The sequence below is a fragment of the Mesoplodon mirus genome (assembly GCF_964341445.2).
Source record: "Mesoplodon mirus genome assembly, chromosome: 8".
Taxonomy (NCBI): Eukaryota; Metazoa; Chordata; class Mammalia; order Artiodactyla; family Ziphiidae; genus Mesoplodon; species Mesoplodon mirus.
This window is the reverse complement of record NC_138984.1, coordinates 55,632,058-55,657,940: the sequence shown is the minus strand read 5'-3', so window position 1 is coordinate 55,657,940 and position 25,883 is coordinate 55,632,058. Positions and strand designations below refer to the sequence as shown.

Genomic DNA, 25,883 nt, shown 5'->3' with positions numbered 1-25,883 from the left:
TTAGTTGCATAAGAGGGTGGAGCAAAGCCTTTAAGTAAACTACAACCTGAGTGGACCCATGAAAGGTAATGTATGTGACGAGATGATAATACTGAAAAGTTAGGCAGGAAGACAGAAGAGAATGAATTTAGGGGAGACGGTCCCAGTTGTGAAAAGCCAAGTCTGGCTACTCTGAATGACTCTCTAGCTTGTCTGCAGTAAGCTCAGTCTTTCTAGAGTCTCCCTGGCTCAAATATTTCTGAAATCCCAGAGTAGGAGTAGGGCCATGGCAGTGAGTTAACTAACACAGTGAATCAGTCTCTCACTTTTTAAAGAACTGCTAGGGAATTTACCTGGTGGTCCAGTGGTTAAGACTCCTCACTTCCACTGCCGGAATCAGGGGTTTGATCCCTGGTTGGGGCACTAAGATCCCACATGCTGCATGGCCCAAATAAATAAATAAATAAACTGTTTGGATCTTAAAAGAGACAGAGAAATTTATTTAAAAAAAAAAAGGGGGGCTTCCCTGGTGGCGCAGTGGTTGAGGGTCCGCCTGCCGATGCAGGGGACACAGGTTCGTGCCCCGGTCCAGGAAGATCCTGCATGCCGCGGAGTGGCTGGGCCCGTGAGCCATGGCCGCTGAGCCTGCGTGTCCGGAGCCTGTGCTCCGCAACGGGAGAGGCCACAACAGTGAAAGGCCCATGTACCGCAAAAAATAAAATAAAATAAAATAAAGAACTGCTAGTTAAGCAGGAAATCAGATCCTCTTGAGACTCATTTTCATAGAGATAGTCCCAAGCAACTAGAAGCTGAACTTCATAAATATTGGCCTCCATTGTAGTTCCTTGGGGAAATTTCTAAAACACAATTCCTGTACTCAGACAATTTGTTACGTCTCTCAATATAGAGCTCTGGCGATCTGATTCCCTTTTGACCAAATCTTTTTCACCCCTTATGCAAAAAGAGGATACAAATAGACATAGAAAGTTAAATGCCCATGTCTACCCACCAGTATTATCCAAGCTCCAGACATGACCCAAACGTGTTATTTGGATTTTACACCTGAATTTTGGAGCAAGGGCTTTATACCTTCATTTAATGTCATTCTCCTGACCACACGCCCCCCACACACCTTTTATAAATTCCTTAGAAAAATCTGTCTAAGCAAGCTATGCTTAAAGACAAAGAAAGGTGGAATCTTTACATTATAGGGACAAAAAGAAGTATAAGGATCAATGGGTGAGGAGCCAGTGGGGAGGTGTACTCAGGGAGAGAGTCAGAGACTAGGCATACAGCCATCACTTCTCCCCTAAATGTTACCTTCTGGAGACCTTTTCTGTTGCAATACTGAAGAAGCTGGGTCTCTGTGATTGTTGTTAGTATACAGGGGAAACTTACAAACCTTGGAATCAGAGGAACTTGGATAAGAATCCTAATCTACCACTTACTAGCTTTGCTTTCTCAAACAAGTTGTTTAGCTCTTTTAATCATTTGTACCATTATTAAGTTGAAGAACATACCACCTAATTTAAAGCATTGCAGGGGAGATTAAATGAGAATTGAGAGCTTTGAGCTTTGTCATCACAAGAATCCATTACTTTATAATTTGTATAAGCTTTAGTAATTTACAGATTAACTGTCCATGGTACCTTTAATTCAGAGCATCTTTGCTGCTGGACCTACCTCTTTGGCTTGTTGTCTTTTCATCTTCAGATTCTCAGGCCTGCCATAAACTTTGCTCCCTGATAAGTTAACTGATGGGTGCTGAAGATTTAGATGAAAGTACTGTCATTTTCAGAAATCTCTCCTTAAATAAATACATGAAATTCATATTCTTATCTTTCATTTGCCTTTAAAAATAAACTAATATAGGGACTTCCCTGGTGGCAGGGTGCTCAAGAATCCACCTGCCAATGCAGGGGACGCAGGTTCGAGCCCTGGTCTGGAAGATCCCACATGCCACAGAGCAACTAAGCCCATGCGCCACAACTACTGCGCCTGTGCTCTAGTGCCTGTGAGCCACAACTAGTGAGCCCGCATGTGAAGAACCTGTGCTCTGCAACAAGAGAAGCCACCGCAATGAAAAGCCCTCACACTGCAACAAAGAGTAGCCCCTGCTCGCCACAACTAGAGAAAGCCCGCACACAGCAACAAAGACCCAACCATAACTAACTAACTAACTAACTAATATAGATAGAACTTTCTGGTACACTTAAATGCTAGTTTGAGATCACTCAGCTCATTTGCATGGATGACCTCTACTTGAATTCATTTCTCTGGAAATAAAAGTTTAGTGCACTACTAATTCAACTTAGTAATTGGAAGACTTCAGCAAATGAGGAAAATTCTAATTTTATAGGGACTGGGGACTTCATTCAAATGAAAAAAGCTTCACTGATGACATGAGTTAATTGTGCAGTTAACATGAAATAACCTTACCTAACATTACAAAGATTTTAAAAGAATCAGTTTGCAGGTATCAATGATTAAAAGATTCTTTAACAGGAAATGGCATTTCCTGAATTTTCTCTGTGTTGTGTATTAAAAGAGACAATCACCTGTCACTCTCCATAATATTATATAGTAGAGCCCTATTATGTCCCCAAATCTAGGCCTAAAGATAGGGTTTCTTCAGATTCCAAGATACCATACTCTTTCTTTTGTGGAATCCTTACCTTCTACCTCTAAATGTTGGCGATCTCAGGGCTCAGTTCCAGACCCTATTATCTAATTACATACCTGCTTGGAGATTTCATCCATCCCTCTGGCTATGAATACCATTCGTATGCTACTGATGCCCAGATACTCCATCTCTCTGAGGTAGAGTCATATATCAACCTGCCTACTTAACATCACCACTTGGATGCCTCATAGTCATGTCAGATGTAACATGCTCAAAATTAAATTCTGTCTCAGGTTGGGTTCCTTAGAAGCAGAGCCCTAGGCAGGAATTCTCAAGTGATTTATTATATTGATATTGATTTAGTGATATTCAGGTGATTTATTTGGTCAGTGCTCTCAGGAGAATGGGGCAGGGGCGGGGGAGAATAGGAGAGGGCTGGAGAAAAGAGCTAAGTGAGACTAGCTTCAGTATCATCCCACAGGGAAGCTCTGGAATGCAAAGTGTGCACTGCATTGGTCTCACCTTGAGGCAAGGAAGCTGGCCTTTTGTGTCAGGTTTCTGGCTCCCTAGGAGTGGGAGGTTGGAGGACATAAGTTCCCAAGCACCGTTTTACTGGGAAAATTCTCCAGGAAAGGTGGCAGCTGTGAGCAGTTAGCATCCAGCACTCATGGTAGCTGGGGAATGGGTGTACCTGCCAACGGAGAGGGGAAGAACAGGGTAGCAGTAGCATCCACTAAAGATTCTTAATGGACCCCTCAATATGTGGCTCAAATTCTACCTACAACTTTTATCTGAAATCCACCCACTTCTCTTCAACTCTACGTCTAATACCTAGGCCATGCTACTATCATGTCTCACATATATGGCACCTCTGGGTCTACTCTTACTCACCAGCAATACATTGTCCTCATAGAAGCCAGAGTTGTTTTCGTTGTTTCTGTGTTTGTTTAAAACACCAGTCTGATCACCTTCAAATCCTTGAATGGATTCTTATTGCCTTTGTAATTAATCTTGAACTCAAGGTCAAGATCCAAATTTACCAGAGAGTCAGGCCTCTGCCCCCAGTGCCAACCTCAGCAGCGGCCTCTCTCCCTCTGCTGCTTCTGATGCTGCTCTTTGGTCAACTCCTCGATCATTAAAAGCTTCTTCTGCCTTGTGGCCTTCCCTTTTGCTGTCTCCTCTGGTGAGAAAGCTCTTTCCTCATCTCTTTGTTTGCTTGGCTTCTCATCATTCAGGTCTCTCAAGTGTTCGAGGACGCTTGTCTGAGAGAGGCCTCTCCTGACCTGTTAGCTCATTCACAGCACTAATCTCAGTCTGCGGGGTTATTTATTTGTTCTCTACAAACCTGACTATTGAATGAGCCAGAATGGTGTATGGAAGCAGAAAACAACTTTCTATTAGCCTTGATCTCTTAACTCATTATCCTCCACAATAGATAATCCCATAGCATCTCCTATTCCTCTCAGGTATTAAAATTCTAGTCGAGGGAGACATCTACACTTTAATTCCTTAGACTTATAGTATATAAAGCTTTTTAGCTTCCCCAACTTGGGCCTGCCTCAGGCTGGAGAGACTGCATTGGACAAAGAGGGCAAGATCAGCCTTTTTACTATTTCCCTTAGTTTACATCTCCCTCCCGCCCTCACTGAAGGGTGTAGGCTTCCTGTGCCTTCTTCAGGATTGAAGCAAGGGCAGAGCCAGGTGGGGCGTAAAAGGACTTACTTCACTTGGATAATTGTAACCTGGCATCAGGGCTGTCTATGAGTTGTAGGCCTGACTGCTGATTCTCCAGCTGAGACTCCCCCTCTGCAATTTTCTGATATAGTAAATGCCTTAGGTGCTGGTTGATTACACCTCCTTCAATTCCTGGCTTCCTGTGGCCTATTCCCCCAAGCAGCCATGTTGGTGTCTCCTCACTCCTTTGACCAATCCACTTTTGAGATAACCCAAGTACAGTTCCCTTTTGCAAAGACCATATCTGGAGCAGAAGAAATAATTCAACTTTGTGCTGCCCACCTCAGGGCATGCAAGACTGTCTCAGTCCATTCAGGCTGCTACAACAAAAATACCATAAACTGGGTATCTTATGAACAACAAACATTTATTTCTCAGTTTTAGAAGCTGGGAAGTCCAAGATCATGGGGCTGGCAGATGCTGTGTCTGATGAGAGCCCACTTCCTCACTGATGGCCATCTTCTCACTGTAACCTTATGTGGCAGAAGGGGTGAGGAATCTCTCTGGGAACTCTTTCATGAGGGCACTAATCCCATTCATGAGGGCTCCACCCTCATGACCTAGTCATCTCGTAAAGGTTCCATTTCCAAATACCACCACACTGAGGATTAGGTTTCAGTATATGAATTTTGCGGGGACACATTGAGTTCATAGCAAAGACTTTCCAATGAAACCTGCTACCAAAGGTTACACAGGGTTGGCTAGAGGCATTCAGCTATGAGTAGTAAGATATCAGAACCTATATCTCCCAGACTTCTGCTTTCTGAGGATTAAACTTTCTGAGGATGAAGGAATCTGCTCCCCTACCCTGGGCTGTACTCTGACAACACCCTGTTCATCACTCCTTACTCCCAGGCTTCTCTTATTTCCTGTTCTTTATAGCCAGGAGGTGAGTGTTAAAACAGTTGGCAGAAGTGATTCTATCCAATCTTCTTGTATAGCCAACATAGAAGATCTAAGCCTACATTTAGAGTTTGGAGTCCATTACACCTACTATTCTCAGCTTTAAGACCTCAGTTAAAACTCCAAGATAGGAAAAGCCCTATTTAACATCCTGTTATTTTTTTCCCTTTTGTCTGTAATCCTCGCTAGAATATATATACTATGAAAGCTGGTATCTTGTCCATCTGGTACTCTGATGATTCCTCACCACCTAGCCCAGTTCCTGGCACATAGTTTGTGCCCAGTAAATATTTGGTGAGTAAACTAACAGTGCTGTATATATAAACCTTTTTTTTCTTAGTTACTTTATCTGTAAAATCTGTTTAATACTTAACTCTCGGGAAAAAAAGAGACGAGAAAAAATTATGCAGCACACAGAGAAAAAGTAGGGCACTGATATTCAGATTATAAACTTTATTTAGGATTTGAAGGGTCCCAGAAGTCAGTATCAGGGATTTACAACCCCCGACGGATTCCCCAGGGGTCTTTTGTTTAAAATGTAGTATTTAAACTGTTTACTACTGTTTTCCTACCCTAGTTCTTGGTAAATTCTTCGCATCACTCATCTCCACACCTGCTTTCCCTAGAAGAGCTCTTCAACAACAGTTAGTCTGTGTAGTTTCGCAAGGTAAGAGACCCTTTCTCCTGCCACAGAGGCATCAATCTCACCAACCCTGTCCCACTTCAGCTGCTCCTGCCTCCTTCCCAAGAGTTCAGAGATCCACAGTGAGAGCCCTCTTTCTTTATATGAGGCAGGAAAAAGAGAGTTACCTGGAAAATTTTCTCTATCATTGGGTGATCAACAAATCACAGTTATTGTAATAATTATCACATCATTATTATCATGATATGTTAGTAAGCCATCCTGCCAGTCTTTTACGTAGTGAAAGTAATGAACTTCCTTTCATCACCACTTTGCTTTGTCAACATGTATTGTTTCTGCAGCTAATTAAGCAAACCAGTGTGCATTTTCATGGTCAGAGTGAGCAATAAATTCTGCAAAAAAATGTTCAAAAGGAAGGGGTGGCTGTCAAGGAGACCTGAGGATTCCACCCTGGAAGGTCAGTTGTCTAATGAGAGGGCATCTACCTCCCTAAGGGGCTCCTTGTGTGTCAGGTCATGATTTTGCAGGGTCAGTGCAGGTGAAAATGCCGTGAAAGTGAATGGTAAGTGTTGAGAGCAGAGGGTTGCAATTTTAAACGGGAAAGTCAGGGAAGGCCTAATGTAGAATGGACTTTAAGTAAAAACCTGAAGGAGGTAAAAGAGACATGGGTCTTCTGAGTAAAGAACATTCAGGCAGAGAGACGTTAAGGACTAATAGCATTACATTGGGGTGAGGAGTGATTAAAGAGGGACTCAAGAAGGAATATACAGTTTCTGGCCAGAGCTTCTAGAAGGATGGCATTCTTATTCATTGAAATGCAGCAAAGATGAGATGGAGAAGGTTGAGATGGAGAAGGTTTGCTTGGGGGTGAGTTTGGGGAGATTAGGAGCTTAATGTTTAGGTGTATTAAATTTGTGTAAAGCCTATTACACATTTAAGAAGAGATTCCACAAAGGCAGTTGTGTCTATAAATCTAGAACTCAGAGAGAGAGAAATCTAAGAGCTGTCAGCCTATCAAGAGTACTTAATTAAATTAAATGAAAAGCCCCAAGGTAATAAGAGTAAGTATAGATTAAAAAAATAAAAGACCCAAGATTGAGTCTTTGCCACTCCAAAAGTAAGAGGTCAGGGAGATGAGGAGGACCTCAAAAAGAAGCTGTATTAGTCAGGGTTCCCCAGAGAAACAAAACCAAAAGGATTTATGTAGCAATATAGAGATATATAGAAACAGGTATATTATGAGGAACTGGCTCACATAATTATCATGGCTAAGAAGTCCCATGATCTGCCATCTGTAAGCTGGAGGCCCAGGAAAGCTGGTGGTGTAGTTCCAGTCCAAACCCGAAGGCCTGAGAAACCAGAGGAGCCAATGGTGCAAGTCCTAGTCTGAGTCTGAAGACCAGGAGCATGGATGTTTCAGGGCAGGAGAAGATGGATGTCCCTGCTCAAGCAGAGAGCAAATTTGCCCTTCATCTGCCTTTTTGTTCTATTCAGGCACTCAATAGATTGGATGATGTCCACCTGCATTGGTGAGGTGAAGATCTTCTTTACTCAGTCTACCAATTCAAATGCTAGTCTCTTCCAAAAACAGCCTCATAGAAATAAAGCTTTGCCATCTATCTGTGAATCCCTTAGCCCAGTTATCTGTGAATCCCTTAGCACATCTATCTGTGAATCCCTCAGTCAGTTGACATGTAAAACTAACCATCACAAAAGCCTTAGAAGGACTTCCTTGGTGGCGCAGTGGTTAAGAATCTGCCTGCCAGTGCAGGGGACACAGGTCTGAGCTCTGGTCTGGGAAGATCCCACATGCCACGGAGCATCTAAGCCCAGGTGCCACAACTACTGAGCCTGTGCTCTAGAGCCCGCGAGCCACAACTACTGAGCCCACGTGCCACAACTACTGAAGCCTGCTCGTCTAGAGCCCATGCTCTGCAACAAGAAAAGCCACCGCAATGAGAAGCCGGTGCACCGCAGTGAAAAGTAGCCCCTGCTTGCCACAACTGGAGAGAGCCCGTGTGCAGCAACAAAGACCCAACACGGCCATAAATAAACAAAGAAACAAACAAACAAATAAATATTTTCAAAGGGCTTATACTTCCTATTAAAAAAAAAAGCCTTAGAAGTAGTGGCAAATGAGGTGTGAGGCAAAACCTGAGAAGGGGTGTCCTGAAAGTCACAGGACTGCGTTTCAAGATAGAATGTGACAAATGCTGCTAATAGATGGAATGAGGTGAGGGCTAAGGGTATACCATTGGATCCAGTCATCTGGAGATCACTGGAGATGCTGAAAAGAGCAGGATCAGTGGAGTAGTATGAAGTAAACAGAATGGGCTCAAGGGAGAATGAAATAACATGAAAATGAATGACAGTGAGTACAGAGAACACTTTTTTTTTTTTTCTGTGGTACGCGGGCCTCTCACTGTTGTGGCCTCTCCCGTTGTGGAGCACAGGCTCCGGAGGCGCAGGCTCAGCGGCCATGGCTCACGGGCCCAGCCGCTCCGCGGCATGTGGGATATTCCCAGACCGGGGCACGAACCCATGTCCCCTGCATTGGCAGGTGGACTCTCAACCACTGTGCCACCAGGGAAGCCCTAGAGAACACTTTTGAGGAGTGTTTCTGTAAAGGGAAAGACAGAAATAACTGGTAGCTGGAGGAGGAAGTAGAATTAGTTAAGAAATTTTTTATGTAGAAGAATAAACCGTAAATTAGGATGTTGATGAGAAAGATCTAACAGAGAAAGGAAAATCATGGTTCAGGAAAAAGAGGGGATAATTGCAATATCTTTGAGCAGACTGGAGGAACTGGCACCCAGGGCACAATGAGAGACATCGGCGTTAGATAAGAGCATGGACAATGCATCCAAAGTACCAAGAGAGAAGGTGAAGTGTACAGGGACAGATGCAGGTAGGTCAGCAGATGTGGGGGGAGTTTGCAGAAGTTCTTTTGGTTGCTTGTACTTTCTCAGTAAAATATGAAGTTGAGGAGGATGAACCAAGTCATCAACTAAGAAAGGAGGATGGGGGAAGAGGTAATTGGAGATTTCAAGTATGAAATAGTCCACTGTTAGAGTGGGAGAGAAACAGATATGGAAATATAATTTCCAGTTAGCATGAAGAGCCCATCTGAGATGAGTGGTCATGAATTGAAAGTGAGGCCATTTATCATAGTTTATGCTTTTCTTCAATCATGTTGAGTTGCACAGTTGCAGGCATGGAGTAGACAATTGAATTTAACTAGGGCTGTGCTTTTCCCTTTGAAGAAGCTAGAGAGAGGCAAAGAAATCATGAATACCTGCAAGGGAAGGCTTATAATTCTTGGTCACAGAACTAAGGCTGGATGAGAAAGGGAGTGAATCCAGAATGGTCAGGAAAAGTGAAACATTGCTATCATTGATAGATTTTAGGTTCTGATGGGTTCAAAGGGAGGTTGAAGAGAAGATACTGGAAGGAGTGGGCTGGAAAGATAGCAGGTAGTCATCAGAGAGTGCGATGCTGGAAACAGAGAATGTGGAAGGGACGTAGTTCAGATAATGACAAGGTCTGTGATATATTCATGAGAGCAAATGGCTGAGGAACACAGAGGAACAGATCCTAGGAAGAGAGGAGCTCTGGGACTGAGAAGCCAGGTGTTAGAAGGATCGTGTTGGACTAGAAGGGTGTTGATATCACCAAGAAGCTGGAGTGGTGAAAAGGAAGTGACAATGAGCCAGGATCAAAAATCTTCCAAAATTCAGAAATAGCCTGAGTCTGAGTTGACGACTAGTACGACGACTGGTGTGTGGAAGCACCTGAGCCTCTGAGATTCAAAGTGTTTTTGTGGAGAAGGAAGAGAAAATACAAAGGAAGGAGCGACGAGGGGGTAAGAGGACACCCATCCCTCCTGCAAGCCCAGTGTAGGAGACTGCAGAAGGGCTAACAGTTATCATCTGAAAGGGCTTTCTCAAGAGAGAGTCAGGGTCTGAAACATAAGGGGTCTTTAATTGTAATAGACCAGGAGTCCTATAAGTCATAGTGGAAAAGTTTTAGGAATTGGGTACAGTTAGAAGATGTGATCAGAAAACGATTTCATGGGGTTTAGCATATGGAGTATAGAGAATGAAAAGTTCTATGTGATCTCTTTAACAGTGGAGACCAGGACTTCTGGGATGGCTTTCTTTTGCTGAAACTTTGAGTTTCTTTAACTACTGACTGATAGTTTTGTCTAATTATGGAGGGACTAATTTCTTCTCATGGGGCAAATGCACAGGCGTGAATACATATGTACTGGGCTGTGTTTAAGAGATAATTTTCCCTGTGCTGTGATGCACTGTGCCTAAGAGATAACATATGGAAATTGGGTGGAAAGCAGTTTGGCTCAGGATAGCAAGACCTTTACAGATTAGGAGAAATTTGCATGGCAGTGGGAAGAAGGGATTATTAGAGTGTAAAACAACATATCTGAAATCAAGCCTATCTTATTGTTATGGGAATGTTCCTTCCACTGTCAACAGTATGTCATGCGCCGGTATCGGTAATATAGATTTCAAAGGTGGAAGGAGGAAGAAACTGACTTACATAGATTTTGAGTCCTTACGTGAGTGATAGATTACATATTTCGAAAGTTACAAAAGCAGAATTTTAATTTATTTTTTCACAAATTGGACTTCGTTTTTGTTGCTTTCAATTTCATTTCCATCCAATGGTGGAAAATATAATCGAATTACTTTTAGGTAAATTCAGACAAATAATGGATTACTTAGCCATTTTGAGTAAAAGTTCAAATTCAGAAAGTCTTTCTCTACCCATCCTTCTCTATATGTTTTGGGTAGGGAGAGTTTGGCTGTCACTCTAAGGGAGAGCCAGCACTTACATTTGGTCTGTATAGTGAGAGTAAAGTGAACAAACATGGTGCCATGGCCTGTCAGCAATGAACGCTACGTGACCCCTGGCATCCACTGTGCTCTCAGTGTCTTCCAGCCCCCCTGCCCAAGAAACCCTCTCTGATTACATCTCCTCATCATGTATGAAATATCTGATGAGGACCAGTGGCCATTTCTTGACCCTTGCACACTCATTTGGGTATTAGAGGGCAGAGTGAATAGGGATCTCAGGAATGCTTTTTTGTGCCACTCTGGAGCTTATGAGAACACATCCTGGGGTATGGTGCCCTCTGTTTCCCTCTCTTGCCCTTACAGGTTTAGCCATGCTATGCTAGAAGTGACAGTTTTACTTTGCAGCAGCTCCTCATGATTAAAGAAAGATTGCTGTATGAGGTTTGCTGTCTCCCTTGCCGTGACCCAGGATGGAAGACCCAGATACACTATACTATCAGATCTCCAAATTTAAAATGTATTTTTTGTGTTACTTCACATATTTGACGTAGAGTCGTGCATATGTGTTTCTTCTCCATTCCCCAATAACAAGAATTCTCTCTTATGTCTAACATTCCTTTTTTTCCAATAACCATAATTGCTATTCTGGGTTTAAACCATCTTTAGCTTTTGAAGACATGGGAATTTGGTCAGGGCAGAGAGGAAATCATTCCTTACTGAAGTCATATGCTTTATCCTTGGAGTAAGACATTTGATGTCCTTGTTCTTTGGTTCCCCATGAAGAGAAAACTTTGGGCATATCATTGGATATGATACAGAGTAGGTTTTTACATTCTCCTGAAATATCCATTTTTATTTTAGTGAGAAGCTTGGGTTGGTAAATGAAATAATATACCTGGAAACTGGCAAACTCTTTGCAAGAAAGGTGCTATAGGAATGGGAATAATTGTTTCAGATTCTTGGGGATGGTAACGAGAGAATGAGCAGGTGGCTCATCATGCTTTCATTGGCTTCCAGGTTGGTTCCAAATGGCAAACTATTGCCTGGGCAAATATTTGGAATTGAAATGACCCTACTCCATTTGTTCAGAATATTTCAGTACTCTGTGTACTATGTAAGTCATGTTCACCATTATAAAAGGACATAAAACTTGCTAGGGAAAAAAATGTGATTTATTAGAACACTAGGATGGAGTTTGAGAAGGAAGCAAGTGAAAGAACAGGTATCTATCACCAAATGACAAAGATGCTAACAGAGGAAGTAAAGAGTCTGAGCACATTGAGAAATTTGAAGTTAAGATGGCAGAACTTTTCTCTAGGGGTGGGCAAACTCTATGTGCTTCATTGTTATAGAGACCAAAAGTATTTTCAAATGAAAAGTAGATCTTGAATTGTGGATTTTGTTCTAAAAAAGTCAAAGACAATGTTGTGTAATTTTGATAGAACCAATAATTTTTATTGAGGAAATAACAGTATTTATTTATTTATTGCCTTAGCTAAACATGAAATCACTATATTTTGGAATAGCTCTTGAGAATAAAAGTAAAGCAGAATGATACCATGACTGAGGGCATCAATCAAATTAAGAGAGGGAGAAAGGAAGGAAAGAAAGAGAGAGGGAGAGAGAAAGGAATGAAGGAAGGAAGAGAAAAGCATAGTTATTAAGTAACATGAATTAAGGTTTGGCGGTTGGAAACTGGCTCTCTATTGAGCTCTCTCTAGTTTATTTCATGAGATTAATTTTAAAAACAACAATATGGGTGGTATAGAGCTGGCATGTGGCACAGTTTATACTATCAGATAGGCCTGAATCTGAATTCCCACTGTACCACTTAATAGCTGTTTGATATTAGGCAAATCTTAACCTTCCTTAGTTTCCACAACTTGCCAAAGTATCAAGTTTTTCCCTCTGTAAAATGGAGACATTAAAACCTACTTCATGATTTGCAGGAACACAGTGAAATACATTGATTGCTTAGCACAGTATCTGGGACATGGGTTTAGGATTTTGCATTTAGTCCTTCTTAGTGAATTTGCTATGCAGAAGACTGCACTGATACCGTCTGAACTATTTGACTTTTCTTTCAAAGACATCTGGGAAAAGAGCCCATTTGCTCTGCTTTTTCCCACTTAATGACTGACTAAAACTGAAGGCCCAATGTCCCATTGAAAGAGGCTAGAAGGACCTAGATATTAGCGTTTCCTCGAAATAAAAAAGATTTATTCCTTCTGGCCACAGTTTAGTTGCTCCCCTGCCCCTCCACCCCAGCAATTGGTACATTCTGGCTCCGAGTTCGACAAACATAAATTAGTCCGCCCCACCCCAAGCTAATGGTCATTCCTGAAATAGGAATCTATTATTCTCCTCTTGTTGTGACTTATCCCAGAAAAGGACATTGCACTGGGGGATGGGGTGGGGGAGGAGTCTCTAAAGAAAAGGAGAGAAAAAAAAAAAAGATGTTATTCTTTAAGATCCTGATCAAAAGGGTCCTGTCCATGAAATCTGTTTCTTTAATCCTCTAGTGAGAATTAATTGTGTTACATTCCCCCAAGTACTGAGAGTTTCTACAGTTCAATTTTGCATTTCTGTCTCACGTTATCATGTATTATATTTTTCTTACTTGTCAGTTCACTGGAGCAGTCAGTAACAGCTGTCAGGGCCAGGCTGAGCTTCTCCTTCGCCGTCACTTTCCCATCCTACCTAACTTCCGGTCTTGCGCACAAGTGTCCGAAGTCAGCCCCTGTCAATCACTCCCTCTCTGCAGAGCCCCAAGATGTGAGTTTCTTGGTTACTGTGATCATAGTCATGGAAATGCATGTTCTTAATTTGGGAATTGGGGAGATTTTTCAAGTAACCGTAATTATCTAATACCCCATTTTAAGGTAAGAAAGATCGAAGTTTGTGGAACCAGTTGCCCTTGTAATGCAGAAAGCCCTATTCTGGTCCTGCGGGCTTCCATCTCCTTGGCTGAGAAATATCACAGACTGGTAAAGTTCACCTCGAAGCCAAAGGCACATCTGTTTACACAGTTGTAGCTATTTCTGTTTCAATATTACATTTGCTTCTCCCATGCTCCTCTCCCTTCTCAGTAATGTTTTCTCACTGCTCCATATGAATTCTTCTATTTTTCAAGTTATTAATATGAAAGTGGCAGGAGTGGCGGCTCTTGCATGAAAGGAAACATCACTTGGTATATGTCATTAACGTGAATGCCTGACATTTGAGTTTAGTTGTCACCCTCCTAAAAATTAAATAATGTCTTTTTAAGGCACAAAATTGGGACTGCTATAAAGTTTCATCTTAAATAGCCTTAGGTATCTGGGCCAGGTCTAAACATTTTTCTTGGTGGGAAATGATTATGTCTCACAGGTCCCTTCAATACTGTTGTACACAGGCCAGCAGACCACTGTTCTTTTTGATTGGAAAATGTAAATCATACTTAAGAATTGTTCCAAAAAGACTCTTGAGCTGAGTCCTTGGATGCAGAGTTGCAGCTCACTGCAGATTCTGATAGTTGAGTTACAACTCACTGAAAATCAGGGTTTTAAAATGGAGGCACTGACAAACCTTTAAGCCAGGGCAGCACAAATGGCGCCTCGATAATTTATAATCTACAGGTTTATTATTACAATGACAAATGCACTGTCATTGTTAATAGGATATTTCCCAGCAAGGACTTCTTGTTATGCAAGCCAGGTTCGGTATGTCATGCAGCGCGATAGCAATAAAGTCTACAAGAGTTTGTAATGAACTTCAATTACTAATAGATTATGGTTAATGGGAAATATGTGCAGTAAAGATATGGGTTTTTATATGCGCCTTCTGGTATGCTACAAGGCAATGATTTATGCAACAATTTATGTTAACATTTTCTACTATGAAAAGGCCCAATTTGGTAGAAAGCCACTTCATCCATAACAAATATTTAAGATAATTTTGCACATAATATAAATGAAGGTATAAAATCTATTTAATTTTAGATTTTTATTTTTGTTGAAAATGGAGACTTTTTTCTTTCCTGAGAAGTACTGTTGGTTAAAAATTCTTCCTATAAAACAGAAGCATGAGATTTATTGATGTCTTTGAGTTAAATGTAACATTTTGTATGTTAATTTTTTTTTAATTTCCTGATGTAATTAGAGACCCACTTAAGATTTGATATATTCTGGTGTCTTACTTATGTAAGTATTATTTTAAATTAAGAAAACCCACAAGCATACATGTTAAATTAACATGAATTTGTAATCCACATCATGATTCCTCTTTCTACAGAGATTGATAGCTGTAATATGTAGATGTGCATATATAAATGATTTATGTTTGTGTGTATATGGGCGGGGTGGCATACACACGAACACACACACACATACAGTTTATATACATGTATATACACTGTGACAAAAACTGACAAAACTAAAAAATGCTAACCACAGCTTAGTCAAGTACAGACCAAAATATATATATATATATATATATATATATATATATATATAATTAAATTACAAAAAATGAAACAATTCACTAAAAGATTTTGAATTAAATGATAGTGAATTTAAAATTATGAAAATAGAGCAGGCACAATCTTGGGAAATCACTGAAAGCATTTTTGTATAGATCAAATGTGCGTGTAAGTGTGTTAATAGCTAAGATGGTTTATAAAAAGCTTGGTGTTTAGAATTAGCAAAAAATGTTTTAATGCTCTTCCTTTTCTTTTAATTCCTGAATTCATTTCTTTCGTGAGTCCTATATGATATCTTGCAAATAGCGTTGTAGACTATTGAACGCCGATGCACTTAACTACTGTCCTTACTTGAATAACCTTTGAAACATGGTTTTTTCTCCCCGATCAATGATAGTGATAAGAATGAGGAAAGGCCTTAGCATCTCAGGGTTACACTCTTGGACTTTGGAGCAGAGACCCAGCTCTGCCATGTCTTAGCTTAGATACTGTGCAAGTCTATCTAAACTTATCAAACGTCATTGTCTTCATCTATAAAATGAGAAAAATTAGTAAAAAAATGCCTTTTTATTTTGAAAATTAAATGAAATAACATGTCAAAAATTGTATATAGTGCCTGATACATAATTAGTTCTCACTTCATTTAGACATTATCAAATAATAATGCAAATGCAACGTTCAGAGGATACTGGTTCAGATATGTCAGTGAATGATGTAATATTTCTATAATTATTCCTATTATTATTACCAATATTCCATACAAGTTTCCATATCTGGTGAGCCAGAGAATCACCTGGTTGATTCATACAAAGACAGTTTCCTGAGCCTCACACATGGTTCAGATCTAGGGTAAAACCAAGAAATTTGCATGTCTAATAAGGTTCCCAGGTGATTCGTCTGCCCATTGAAATTTTAAAAGTAGTGAGTGACTGTGATTTACAGAATTTGTTGAGGTTCATGTCTCCATAACTTGTTGAAACAGAATTCAATACTATGATGAATGACTAATCTGCTAGGTGGATATTTGACATCATGCAGATTAAACATCTAGAATTCAGGTGATTGATAAAATAGGTACACTTATCTTGATATTTTAGCACTATTTGGGGAAAAAAAGTTTTTTTCTCAAAAATAGTCACCTACTCTCCTAGACCCGGTGTATTTTTCAAAGTTTTTTCTTATTTTCTCAGTGCTCCTTTTGGCCTGCTTTATAGGTTAGAAGAAATAAAAAAAGATTCTGAAAAAGATGGGAAGGACTTCGTTAAGATTAACCTACTTGTGGTAGGTAGGGCATGGATTCAGGCACTGCTACTTCAGATAAGTCAACATTGTACATGGAAGGTAGAAAGTTATTTCTGTCTCTTGTAACAGTCTGAAGGTAAGCAGTCCACCCCTAATGTGGCATCTCTGCTTCACCAGGTCTAGGGACCCAACTCCTGTTCCTCTGCATTTCCTAGGGCATTGCCACTCTTGTCTGCCTGGTCTGAGATTAGCTCACTGTCACATCCACATTCCAGCCATCTAGAAGGAAGAAAAGCAGATGAAGAGAACATATGTCTTCCTTTGTTGGCATATCCCACAATGTTACTTCTCACATCCCATTGGCTAGAACTTAGTCATGTGACTATATCTGGCACAAAGGGAGTATGGGAAATGTAGTCTTCATCTGGGCAGCCGTATACCTAATTAAAAATTAGATATTACACTGTCACAGAAGAAGGGGAGAATTGCTACTAGGCAACAGTCTCTGCCATATTACCTTCAACTCTCTGGCCAGCAGGAGCTACACAGGCCTTATGACTTGCCATTTCAAAGTCTCTTGTGTTATGGATACTCACTAAGTGAAAATATGTGTGTACAAGATTAAAATAATAAATCAATTCACTGGGATTGTCCTTCTCTGCCCAAGAGGGCAGGCCAGTTATACAGGAGCTGCCGTTTGAAGATAATACATTGTTGGATCAAAGTTGATTAAGTCAAACAGGTGTTCTCTTTGTACCAGAGCCAGCAGTTGAGATCAGTCCCCAGGAAATAGAATGAAAATTCGAAGCTAGGAGATAATTCCTATAAGGAAGCTTGGATAGTTAGGATAGAAAGGAACAGAATCAACAAGGATCACCCTTAGGCAGCAAGATGTGATGGTTAAGAAAATGGTGTCTGTGGTTTATCGCTATGGCTTGGCATTCGCTGTGAGAATGTGGGGAAAGTTACATAAGCAACTTAAACCTCAATTTCCTTCTTTGTGAAATTGGGATAAAAATAATGACTATCCCATAAGCTTGTTACAAGGATTAGATTAAATAATGTGGCACAATACCTAACACATCATAAACACTCAATAAATATGAACTATTATTAAAGTTGAGTCCTTAAAATTCCTTAATGTCTGTTATTTAGCAAAGAATCTCCATGATCAACTATTTTTCAGGCTGGAAATCTATAAACTAGAGAGACCAAAGAAAACACAGGGAAAACAGCTAAGCCTGGAAGCTAATATTTACTTGCCCATTCTGAGGACACACAGATGGGAAACCCATGGGTCGCCAACCTTGCCCAAATAAATCCCTCCCATGAGGTGTCTCCTGAAGCAGTAAGCCCTAGCTAACTAATTTCCTTGTCCCATTTTCTAGGTTTCTTTTATAAAATGAGAAAGAAGTCCAAACTCTTCTCCCAGTCAGACCTGGAGAAATTAAAAACCTAATAGATAATAATAAACAAACCACAAAGACTGTTACACTTCTCCCATTAAAAGCTATTGTGGGGTAGATGAAGCCACTTGGAAAATGTGCAGAATAGTAGCAATCTCTTGATAAATAAGCCATGGTTGCAACGTGTTTGTGCTGATAATAGGTAGCGTGGAACAACTGCCTCTTCTACAAAACCCTGGGATTTATGTCCAGTCCGCCTGCAACAGGGACTAGAGAATTAACTCATGAAATCTATCCATCAACATGTAGAATAAGGAATCACAGTATAGAAATAAAATTAACATAAAATTAGTTAGCTGTAGGGCATAAATAGAGGTACTGACATTTTCCTGCCTCTTCTGTATCAAATGTCTTTGGAGAATTCACAAAGCTTAGACTGTAGTTGATGGCCCCTGTGATTTATTTCAACATTTTCTACTGTAGGCAGGTTGTTTGCAGAGTCCTTCAAGTATCATTAAGACAAATCAGGAAACATAGATAATTCTTCAAGAGAAGAATATGATCATGGGAAGACACTGCTTATATAGGATAGCCTCCAGAACAGCACATCACTGTATTTATTAAACCATTGCAGCAGAGATTACAGCAATCTGACATGGAGTCCTAATGAATTTTTGGCACATTTGGAAATTGTGACTGTTGTTGCCCAGGGAGCCTCTTAAATCAATCCCCCTTTTACTGCAGTTGCCTTTTTAAGGTGTATATCATGTTGAGAAATGGATTACATGACCCATAGCTTTAACTACCCTGCATTTGTTGATCGCATACTATGAATGCATATTGCACAGTGTATGAATTATGGGGGAGCTAGGATAGGGGTGACAGATAATTTAAACATGAAATGGGTGATGCTTGGCACCTGGTAGAATAGAGGTAGAGTAATAAAAGCAAAAGTCAAGGCAAATGGATGAGAGAACCCAGGTATTTGGCAATAGATTAAAACTACCTTATTATTGAAGTATAGTGTTCAGGAAGAGTGCCATTTCACCATTCAGTGAGGTGACTTTTTTTTATACTACCCTTTGACCATCCTATTGCTTTTTCTTTTCTGCAATCAGATCCCTTCAATTTGCAGATGGGCATTTGGGGGCAAAGGCAATTTAGTCTGATGAAGTGTTACTCTTTAAGATAACCTACACCTATGATGACAGAGGACCATAAACTTAATTTTCCCCATGTATAGAGGCACAGTGTGAAGTCAGAATGTGTAAGGGCTAGCTTACCTTCTTTTACAAACTTATTTTGAGAGTGGAGCAAGTCATTTAACTTGGTATCTCAGCTTCATCACCTCCAAAAAGGGGTAATAATAATCAGTCTTTCAAATTCATTATGTAAGAATCAAGTGAGATCTTACACATTATTCTAACAATGACATTTGGGAGGCAAGAGGCAGACACCCACACATACACCTTGGGGAAAGGGGTACTTGTTTTCCGGCTAAACATAGACAGGAATTGGAAATGGTAAGGAGCATTACTCAAGACAACCAAAGCACATCTCCTGTTCCAAGGCCATATGGTCTTATTCTCTCTGTAGGTCTGCTCCATTCCTCCCTTTCTAACTGTGGCATCCTAGTGAGGTCCTCCCACGTATGGCCACTGTGGTGGCTACTCTGGACTAGCATTCATCTCATGACTTTTCAGCCCACCTACCGTAGAAAGCCACCTAACCTCCTGACTGTCCTTCAAGTGTGTCGAGCTCATTCCCACATCAGGGACTTTGTACTTGTACTTTCTTCTTTCTGAAATGCTCTTCTCCCAACTCTTGGCATGGCTGCCCCTTCACTTCATTTAAATCTCTGTTCGAATTTCACCCTTTAAAAAAAAAAAAAAGTCTTCCCTGACCATTCCAACTACTCTTATTTTCCCCTCCAGTACTCTTTTCTCCTTATCTGCTTTTGTTTTCTTAATCATGCCTATCATTATCTGACAAATATTGATTTTTCGGTCCACCCTCCCACTAGAAATCAGGTCACTGACTTTGAGAACTTTGTTTTCTTTACTACTTTATCACCTTTGCTTAGAACAATGTCTCACACAATCAGTAGTGATGGAATGTATATTTCATGAATGAATGAAAAGATGAATGCCTAATTTCCCCAGGTTTAGAATTCTAAATTAGTAAGAGAATTAAAGGGATTCTTTTATATTTGTGAAGAGAAACCACTCCAGTCAATCTCTGGCCAGCCTATGTACTGCCATCCTTGTGTCAGCTGCCCACCCTTTCTTTGGGCTACTCAGACAGGGTTGAGATGGGGCCACTTTTCATAGTATGGAGCGCTGGTACTTATAGTATCAGGCAAGCAGATGCCCTCAGGTGGGATTTGAGTGGCTCAGCCCTGGTGGTACTTGGGCTTCGTGAAGCACCAGTTCAGCAACAACAGAGAGACCATCTACCTTTGGCTAGAAATCTCAAGGTCAGGAAATAGGTTGCTTCTTCCAGGTACTATCTCTCTCTCTGGCCTCAGTCATAATTTTCCTCAATTTTAATTTTTTTAATGTGTTCTGCATTTTATACTGAATTTTTATGAGCGGTTAATAATAATTATAGTTAATATTTTTGAAATTCCCTATGAGCCTGTCACTTTATGAGCATATTTCTGTACCTTAACTCCTAGAATCCTCATGACCATCCTCTAAGGTGGGTACTGTGATTATCATCTTCATTTTGAAGATGAAGAAATCTGATAATAGAGAAAATGAATTGCCTGAGATCTCTCAGTGAGTAATTAATATAACCAGGATTTGAACCCAGGAAATCTGGTTCAAGCTGTCCATCTAACAAGACTACTTTAGGTAATCAGTCCCTTATGGGGCTTATCAAGAAGTCCTTATTTTCTTAGAAATAACATTCTGATGGGGTAAATATATGTAAATATGCTTTTAAAATGACAAAATACTCTGTGTAAGCTATTTTTATTAAGCAAACATTTAAAATACATTAAATATACATTTGGGTCAGTGCAATGTCACAGACTTAAGATCTAGTATTTTCTGTGACCTTTGCATCTGTTTTTTATGGACGCACACCAGAAATTTAAATTTTTTCTTTTGCCCAGATTGGCAGAGTTTTCTTTTTTTATTTTGTTTTTTTTGTTTTGTTTTAATTTTTTATTGAAGTATAGTTGATTTATAATGCTGTGGTAGTTTTTGGTGAACAGGAAAGTGATTCAGTTATATATATATTTTTATTTTTCATATTCTTTTCCATTATGGTTTATTACAGGATATTGAATATAGTTCCCTGTGCTATACATTAGGACCTTGTTGTTTACCTATTATGTACATAGTAGTTTGTATTTGCTAATCCCAAACTCCCAATCCACCCCTCCCCCATCCCTCTCCCCCTTCGCAACCACAAGTCTGTTCTCTATGTCTGTGAGTCTGTTTCTGTTTCGTAGAGAAGTTCATTTGTGTCATATTATGGTTCCACAAATAAGTGATATCATATGATATTTGTTATTTTCTTTCTGACTTCACTTAGTATGATAATCTCTAGGTCCATCCAGGTAGCTGCAAATGGCATTATTTCGATCTTTTTTATGGCTGCGTAGTATTCCATTGTATATATGTACCACATCTTCTTTATACGTTTATCTGTCAATGGACGTTTTGGTTGCTTCCCTGTCTTGGCTATTGTAAATATTGCTGTTATGAACATAGGGGTGCATGTATCTTTTTGAATAATAGTTGTGTCCAGATATATGCCCAGGAGTGGGATTGCTGGATCATATGGTAGTTCTGTTTTTATTTTTCTGAGGAATCTCCATATTGTCTCCCATAGTGGCTGCACCAACTTACATTCCTACCAGCAGTGTAGGAGGGTTCCCTTTTCTCCACACTCTCCCTAGCATTTGTTATTTGTAGAATTTTAATGGTGACCATTCTGACTGTTGTGAGGTTGGTACCTCATTGTAGTTTTGATTTGCATTTCTCTAATAATTACCGATGTTGAGCATCTTTTCATGTGCCTGTTGGCAATCTTTGTGTTATCTTTGGAGAAATGTCTATTTAGGTCTACTGCCCATTTCTTGATTGGGTTTTTGGTTGTTGTTATTATTGAGTTGTATGAGCTGTTTGTATATTTTGGAAATTAAGCCATTGTCGGTCGCTTTGTTTGCAAATATTTGCTCCCATTCCGTAGGTTGTCTTTTCATTCTGTTTATGGTTTCCTTTGCTGTGCAAAAGCTTGTAAGTTCAATTAGGTCTCATTTGTTTATTTTTGCTTCTGTTTCTATTGCCTTGGGAGACTGACCTATGAAAACATTGCTACCTATGAATTATGTCAGAGAATGTTTTGTCTATGTTCTCTTCTAAGAGTTTTATGTGTCATGTCTTATATTTGTCTTTAAGCCATTTTGAGTTTACTTTTGTGTATGGCGTGAGGGAGTGTTCTAACTTCATTGATTTACATGAGGCAGTCCAGCTTTCCCAATACCACTCCCTGAAGAGACTGTCTTTTCTCCATTTTATATTCTTGGCAGAGTTTTCAATTAAGAAAGTTGCCAATTTTTACAGTAAGCAAGGATCAAGGCCCTAAAATACTTTGCTCCACTTAATACTTTGGATTTGGCAGGACTCTTTAACAAGTGCAGAAGAGTGTGAGAAACACTTTAAATAAGTTAAGGTTTATACTAAGGGCAACAAACAATTTTGTTGGGTTTCTTGAGCTGTGGTTACAACAAGAATATAAACACATAGGTATAAGATAGATGCTTGAGAAAGAAAGTAATCCATTACTTAGCATCTTCTATATGCATGGCCCCATGTTAAGCACTGGGAGATGTACCATGATGTATAAAACAACATTCCAAATTCATGTTGTGGGCTTTTTTTCTGAACCACAAAAACAGACTTGAATATTCAATATGTGACTGCCTCAAGTCCTTTGTAATATCATGCAGTGCAGGCAGAAGCCAATAGTTCCATCCCTCGTACCTGTGGTACCCTTGTATCTTTCCACCACTGACTGGTAGGTAACTCCTAAGGATTTTCTCTTAAAAAAGGCTTGACTGTTCACATTACATTAAATTGAGGCAGGTGAGAATTTATTTATCCTCGTATTTTCTAGTAAGGGCTGTATGAGAAAAAGGCCATATTTACAAACATCCGTCTATAGACGGCTAGTCTTCTTCATCTTTAAGCAGCATGTTAGTTCTATTCTTGTTTTGTTTTGCACATGTGCTTTTTAGAAAAGACCGTAATTTGCTCTGTAGTCTTGATTTCCATTTTTTTGCGAAGTTGTTCAAGGTCATCATGGTCCATATCCATCAATCATGCCTGCTTCACAGATTTCCTTTGTCAGTAGTACACATCAGTATGATTAATGGTTCAGGGTTCATATTCAGGAATCTGATTGGATAACTGTCATTTCATTTGTTGGAACTGATAATTCAAAAAATATTGATAAAGTTGTCCAAGAAAAGAGAGTAATGCAAGTCAGTTTTACTTATTATGAACAATAAAGCTTGATAATTTGTTGGTATAAATAGGCTGTATACTCCAGTGTATTTCCTGGGCCAGAGGGAAGGCATTAACCCTTTTTAAGTGACTATACCACAGCATTAAGTGGTAGCTTTGTGATGTGAAAGAGTGAATATCATATTATGTTGAACGTTTCATCACTGGTGAATCAGGGTCCGTGACCTCTTTAGTAAAACCTTACTTTTGTTCTGTTTCTAACAGGGAGTAGTAATTATTTACTAACTTTTTAAAATATATGTATTTATTAATTATAAAATTAATTACTTAAGAGGTGTGCTTTGTTTTAAGAATGATAGATGTTTATTATTAAAGATAATATAAAGATTATCAAAAACTTTTCAAAAATCCTCTGAAATACTATTGTTAAAGATGATTTTTTTTTAAATATATTTATTTATTTTATTTTATTTTTGGCTGTGTTGGGTCTTCGTTGCTGCGAGCGGCCTTTCTCTAGTTGTGGCGAGCGGGGGCTACCCTTCGTTGCGCTGGCTTCTCCTGCTGCAGAGCACCAGCTCCAGGCGCGCGGGCTTCAGAAGTTGTGGCTCGCAGGCTCCAGAGCGCAGGCTCAGCAGCTGTAGCACATGGGCCCAGCTGCTCCGTAACATGTGGGATCCTCCCAGACCAGGGCTCAAACCCATGTCCCCTGCATTGGCAGGTGGATTCTTAACCACTGTGCCACCAGGGAAGCCCTAAAGATGATTCTTGATCTTAGAGGAGATCTTAGACAGAGGGGCATAGGGATGATGGAGTATTGAAATAGACTCAAGTGTTTTCAAGAAATTTAGTGAATGATAAAAGGTGTATTTTAAGTCAGTGTTTTTTTTTTTTTTTTTGTCAATTGTGTTGTTATAGATGGTGGGTTTTTTTTGAGGAAAATCAGCTTGTTCTCAACTCACTCTTGATACTTATGTAAACTTCAAACATATCAAAGATTTTTTTACAGTGAAATTATAAAATTATTATGATTAAATATGTTAATATTCTAAAACCTTGGTTTTAGGAGGCCTTTTAAAATGTGTCAGAAGTCCAGGAATTAAGAAAGGAAAAAAACTAAATTTGACTGAATAAAGTAGAAAAACTTCAGTATAGCAGAAAACAGACAAAACACTACAAAATCATAGACAAAATTAAAAGAGAAAACAAAGTGGGAGGAAATGACAACACATGACAAAGTTAATTAGAGTAATCTATAAAAATAAGAAACTACAATAAAGAAATGCACATAGAGAAATACTTCTTCACAGAAGGGGAAAAATCAATAGACATATGTTTTCTTAATGTCCAAGGTATCAAAAAACTTTACTAGTATTTTAAAAATCCATAGCACATATTTTTATTAGTATTCCAGGAAATTCCATTATAATCAACAAATGGATTTTATTGTCATTAAGCCCGTGAAACTTAGTTGTCTCATTTTTCCAGATTATGTGGTATGTAGACAGCATGTAGTCTCTTTACCGATAGAAGGGATGGGATAAGACCAGCAGTGTCATATATGATTCCACATGGAAGTCCAAGAATATCTTGGGATTTTCTAGATTTTACATATCAGAGAAAATGCTCTGTTTATGTTATGAGATATAGTTATAATTTTAATACACAAATAAGTGAATGATCAAAATTGTTCAAACTATAGTTTTTGAATACATTCTCATGGTGGGTATTTATGCCTCAACCACTATGAAACTCAGACTGTTATTGAAAAGAACCTTTCCCTCTTTCTTTACACTGAATTCAGGCTCTTGCAGATCTTTCATAATTTCTGCTTTGAGATCGGGTGGTGCTGTTGTACTAAAGTTGAAGGTTTCTGTCAAAAAATCCCAGAGCAGGTCTCCATTTTCATTGCCATCAATAAAACAGTCAGATATGTCCATGGTGGACAGACAGTCATAACACTCATACTTAATCCCCAACTTGTCCAGCATCTGCATGAGGTCAGATGACGTGATATACTGGCAGGGGTCATCCCGGGGTAAGTGAGATCCATACTTTTTCCATAGCTTGTCCCAGCCACTGGTTCCTGTGCAACAGAACAAAATTCATGCTTTCAGCGATTCTTCTTTTCCTTTACCTACTCTGCCAAATAGTACACTAGATGCTTGGAATAGAGCAGTCAGTTTAAAAAAAGAAATTCTTGCCTTTGTGTATAGCTCAGTTCAAGGAGTGAAGGGGGTGGGAGGAGAGAAAGTTAAATAAATAAGTAAATAAATCATATATCAGATGGTGCGAGTTCTAATGAAAAACAAATCAGAGCAAGGAATAAGGGGGATCAAAGAGTTGAATGGGTTGCTGTTTTATATCAGGTGGTCGCAGATAGTCTCTCTAATAATGTGACATTTGAGCAGAGACATGACAGCAATCCACACAGATATCAGAGGGAAGATTACTCCAGGAAGAGAGAAGAGCAATTGCAAAGGACCTGAAGCAGGAACAGGCTTGGCATGTTAAGAACTAGCCAGGAAGCCAGTGAGATTGGAATTGAGTGAACAGAGGGGAACGTGGAAGGAGAGGAGGTTGTATGGGTGATGGTGAGGAGT

General features: G+C 39.6%; 1 protein-coding gene and 1 long non-coding RNA gene across 2 annotated transcripts in view; one reads left to right on the top strand and one right to left on the bottom strand.

Annotated features, from left to right (window-relative positions):
- LOC309809171 overlaps nucleotides 1-25,883 on the top strand; it is a 193,395-nt gene that overhangs the window by 52,478 nt on the left and 115,034 nt on the right. The window lies entirely within an intron of this gene.
- Nucleotides 21,274-25,883, bottom strand: part of HNMT (histamine N-methyltransferase) — a 39,191-nt gene continuing 34,581 nt past the window's right edge. The window contains exon 6 of the mRNA XM_082631531.1: nucleotides 21,274-25,366. Within this exon, the coding sequence (XP_082487657.1) occupies nucleotides 25,011-25,366 (356 nt within the window). The 3' untranslated portion in view covers nucleotides 21,274-25,010. The remainder of the gene's footprint in view (nucleotides 25,367-25,883) is intronic.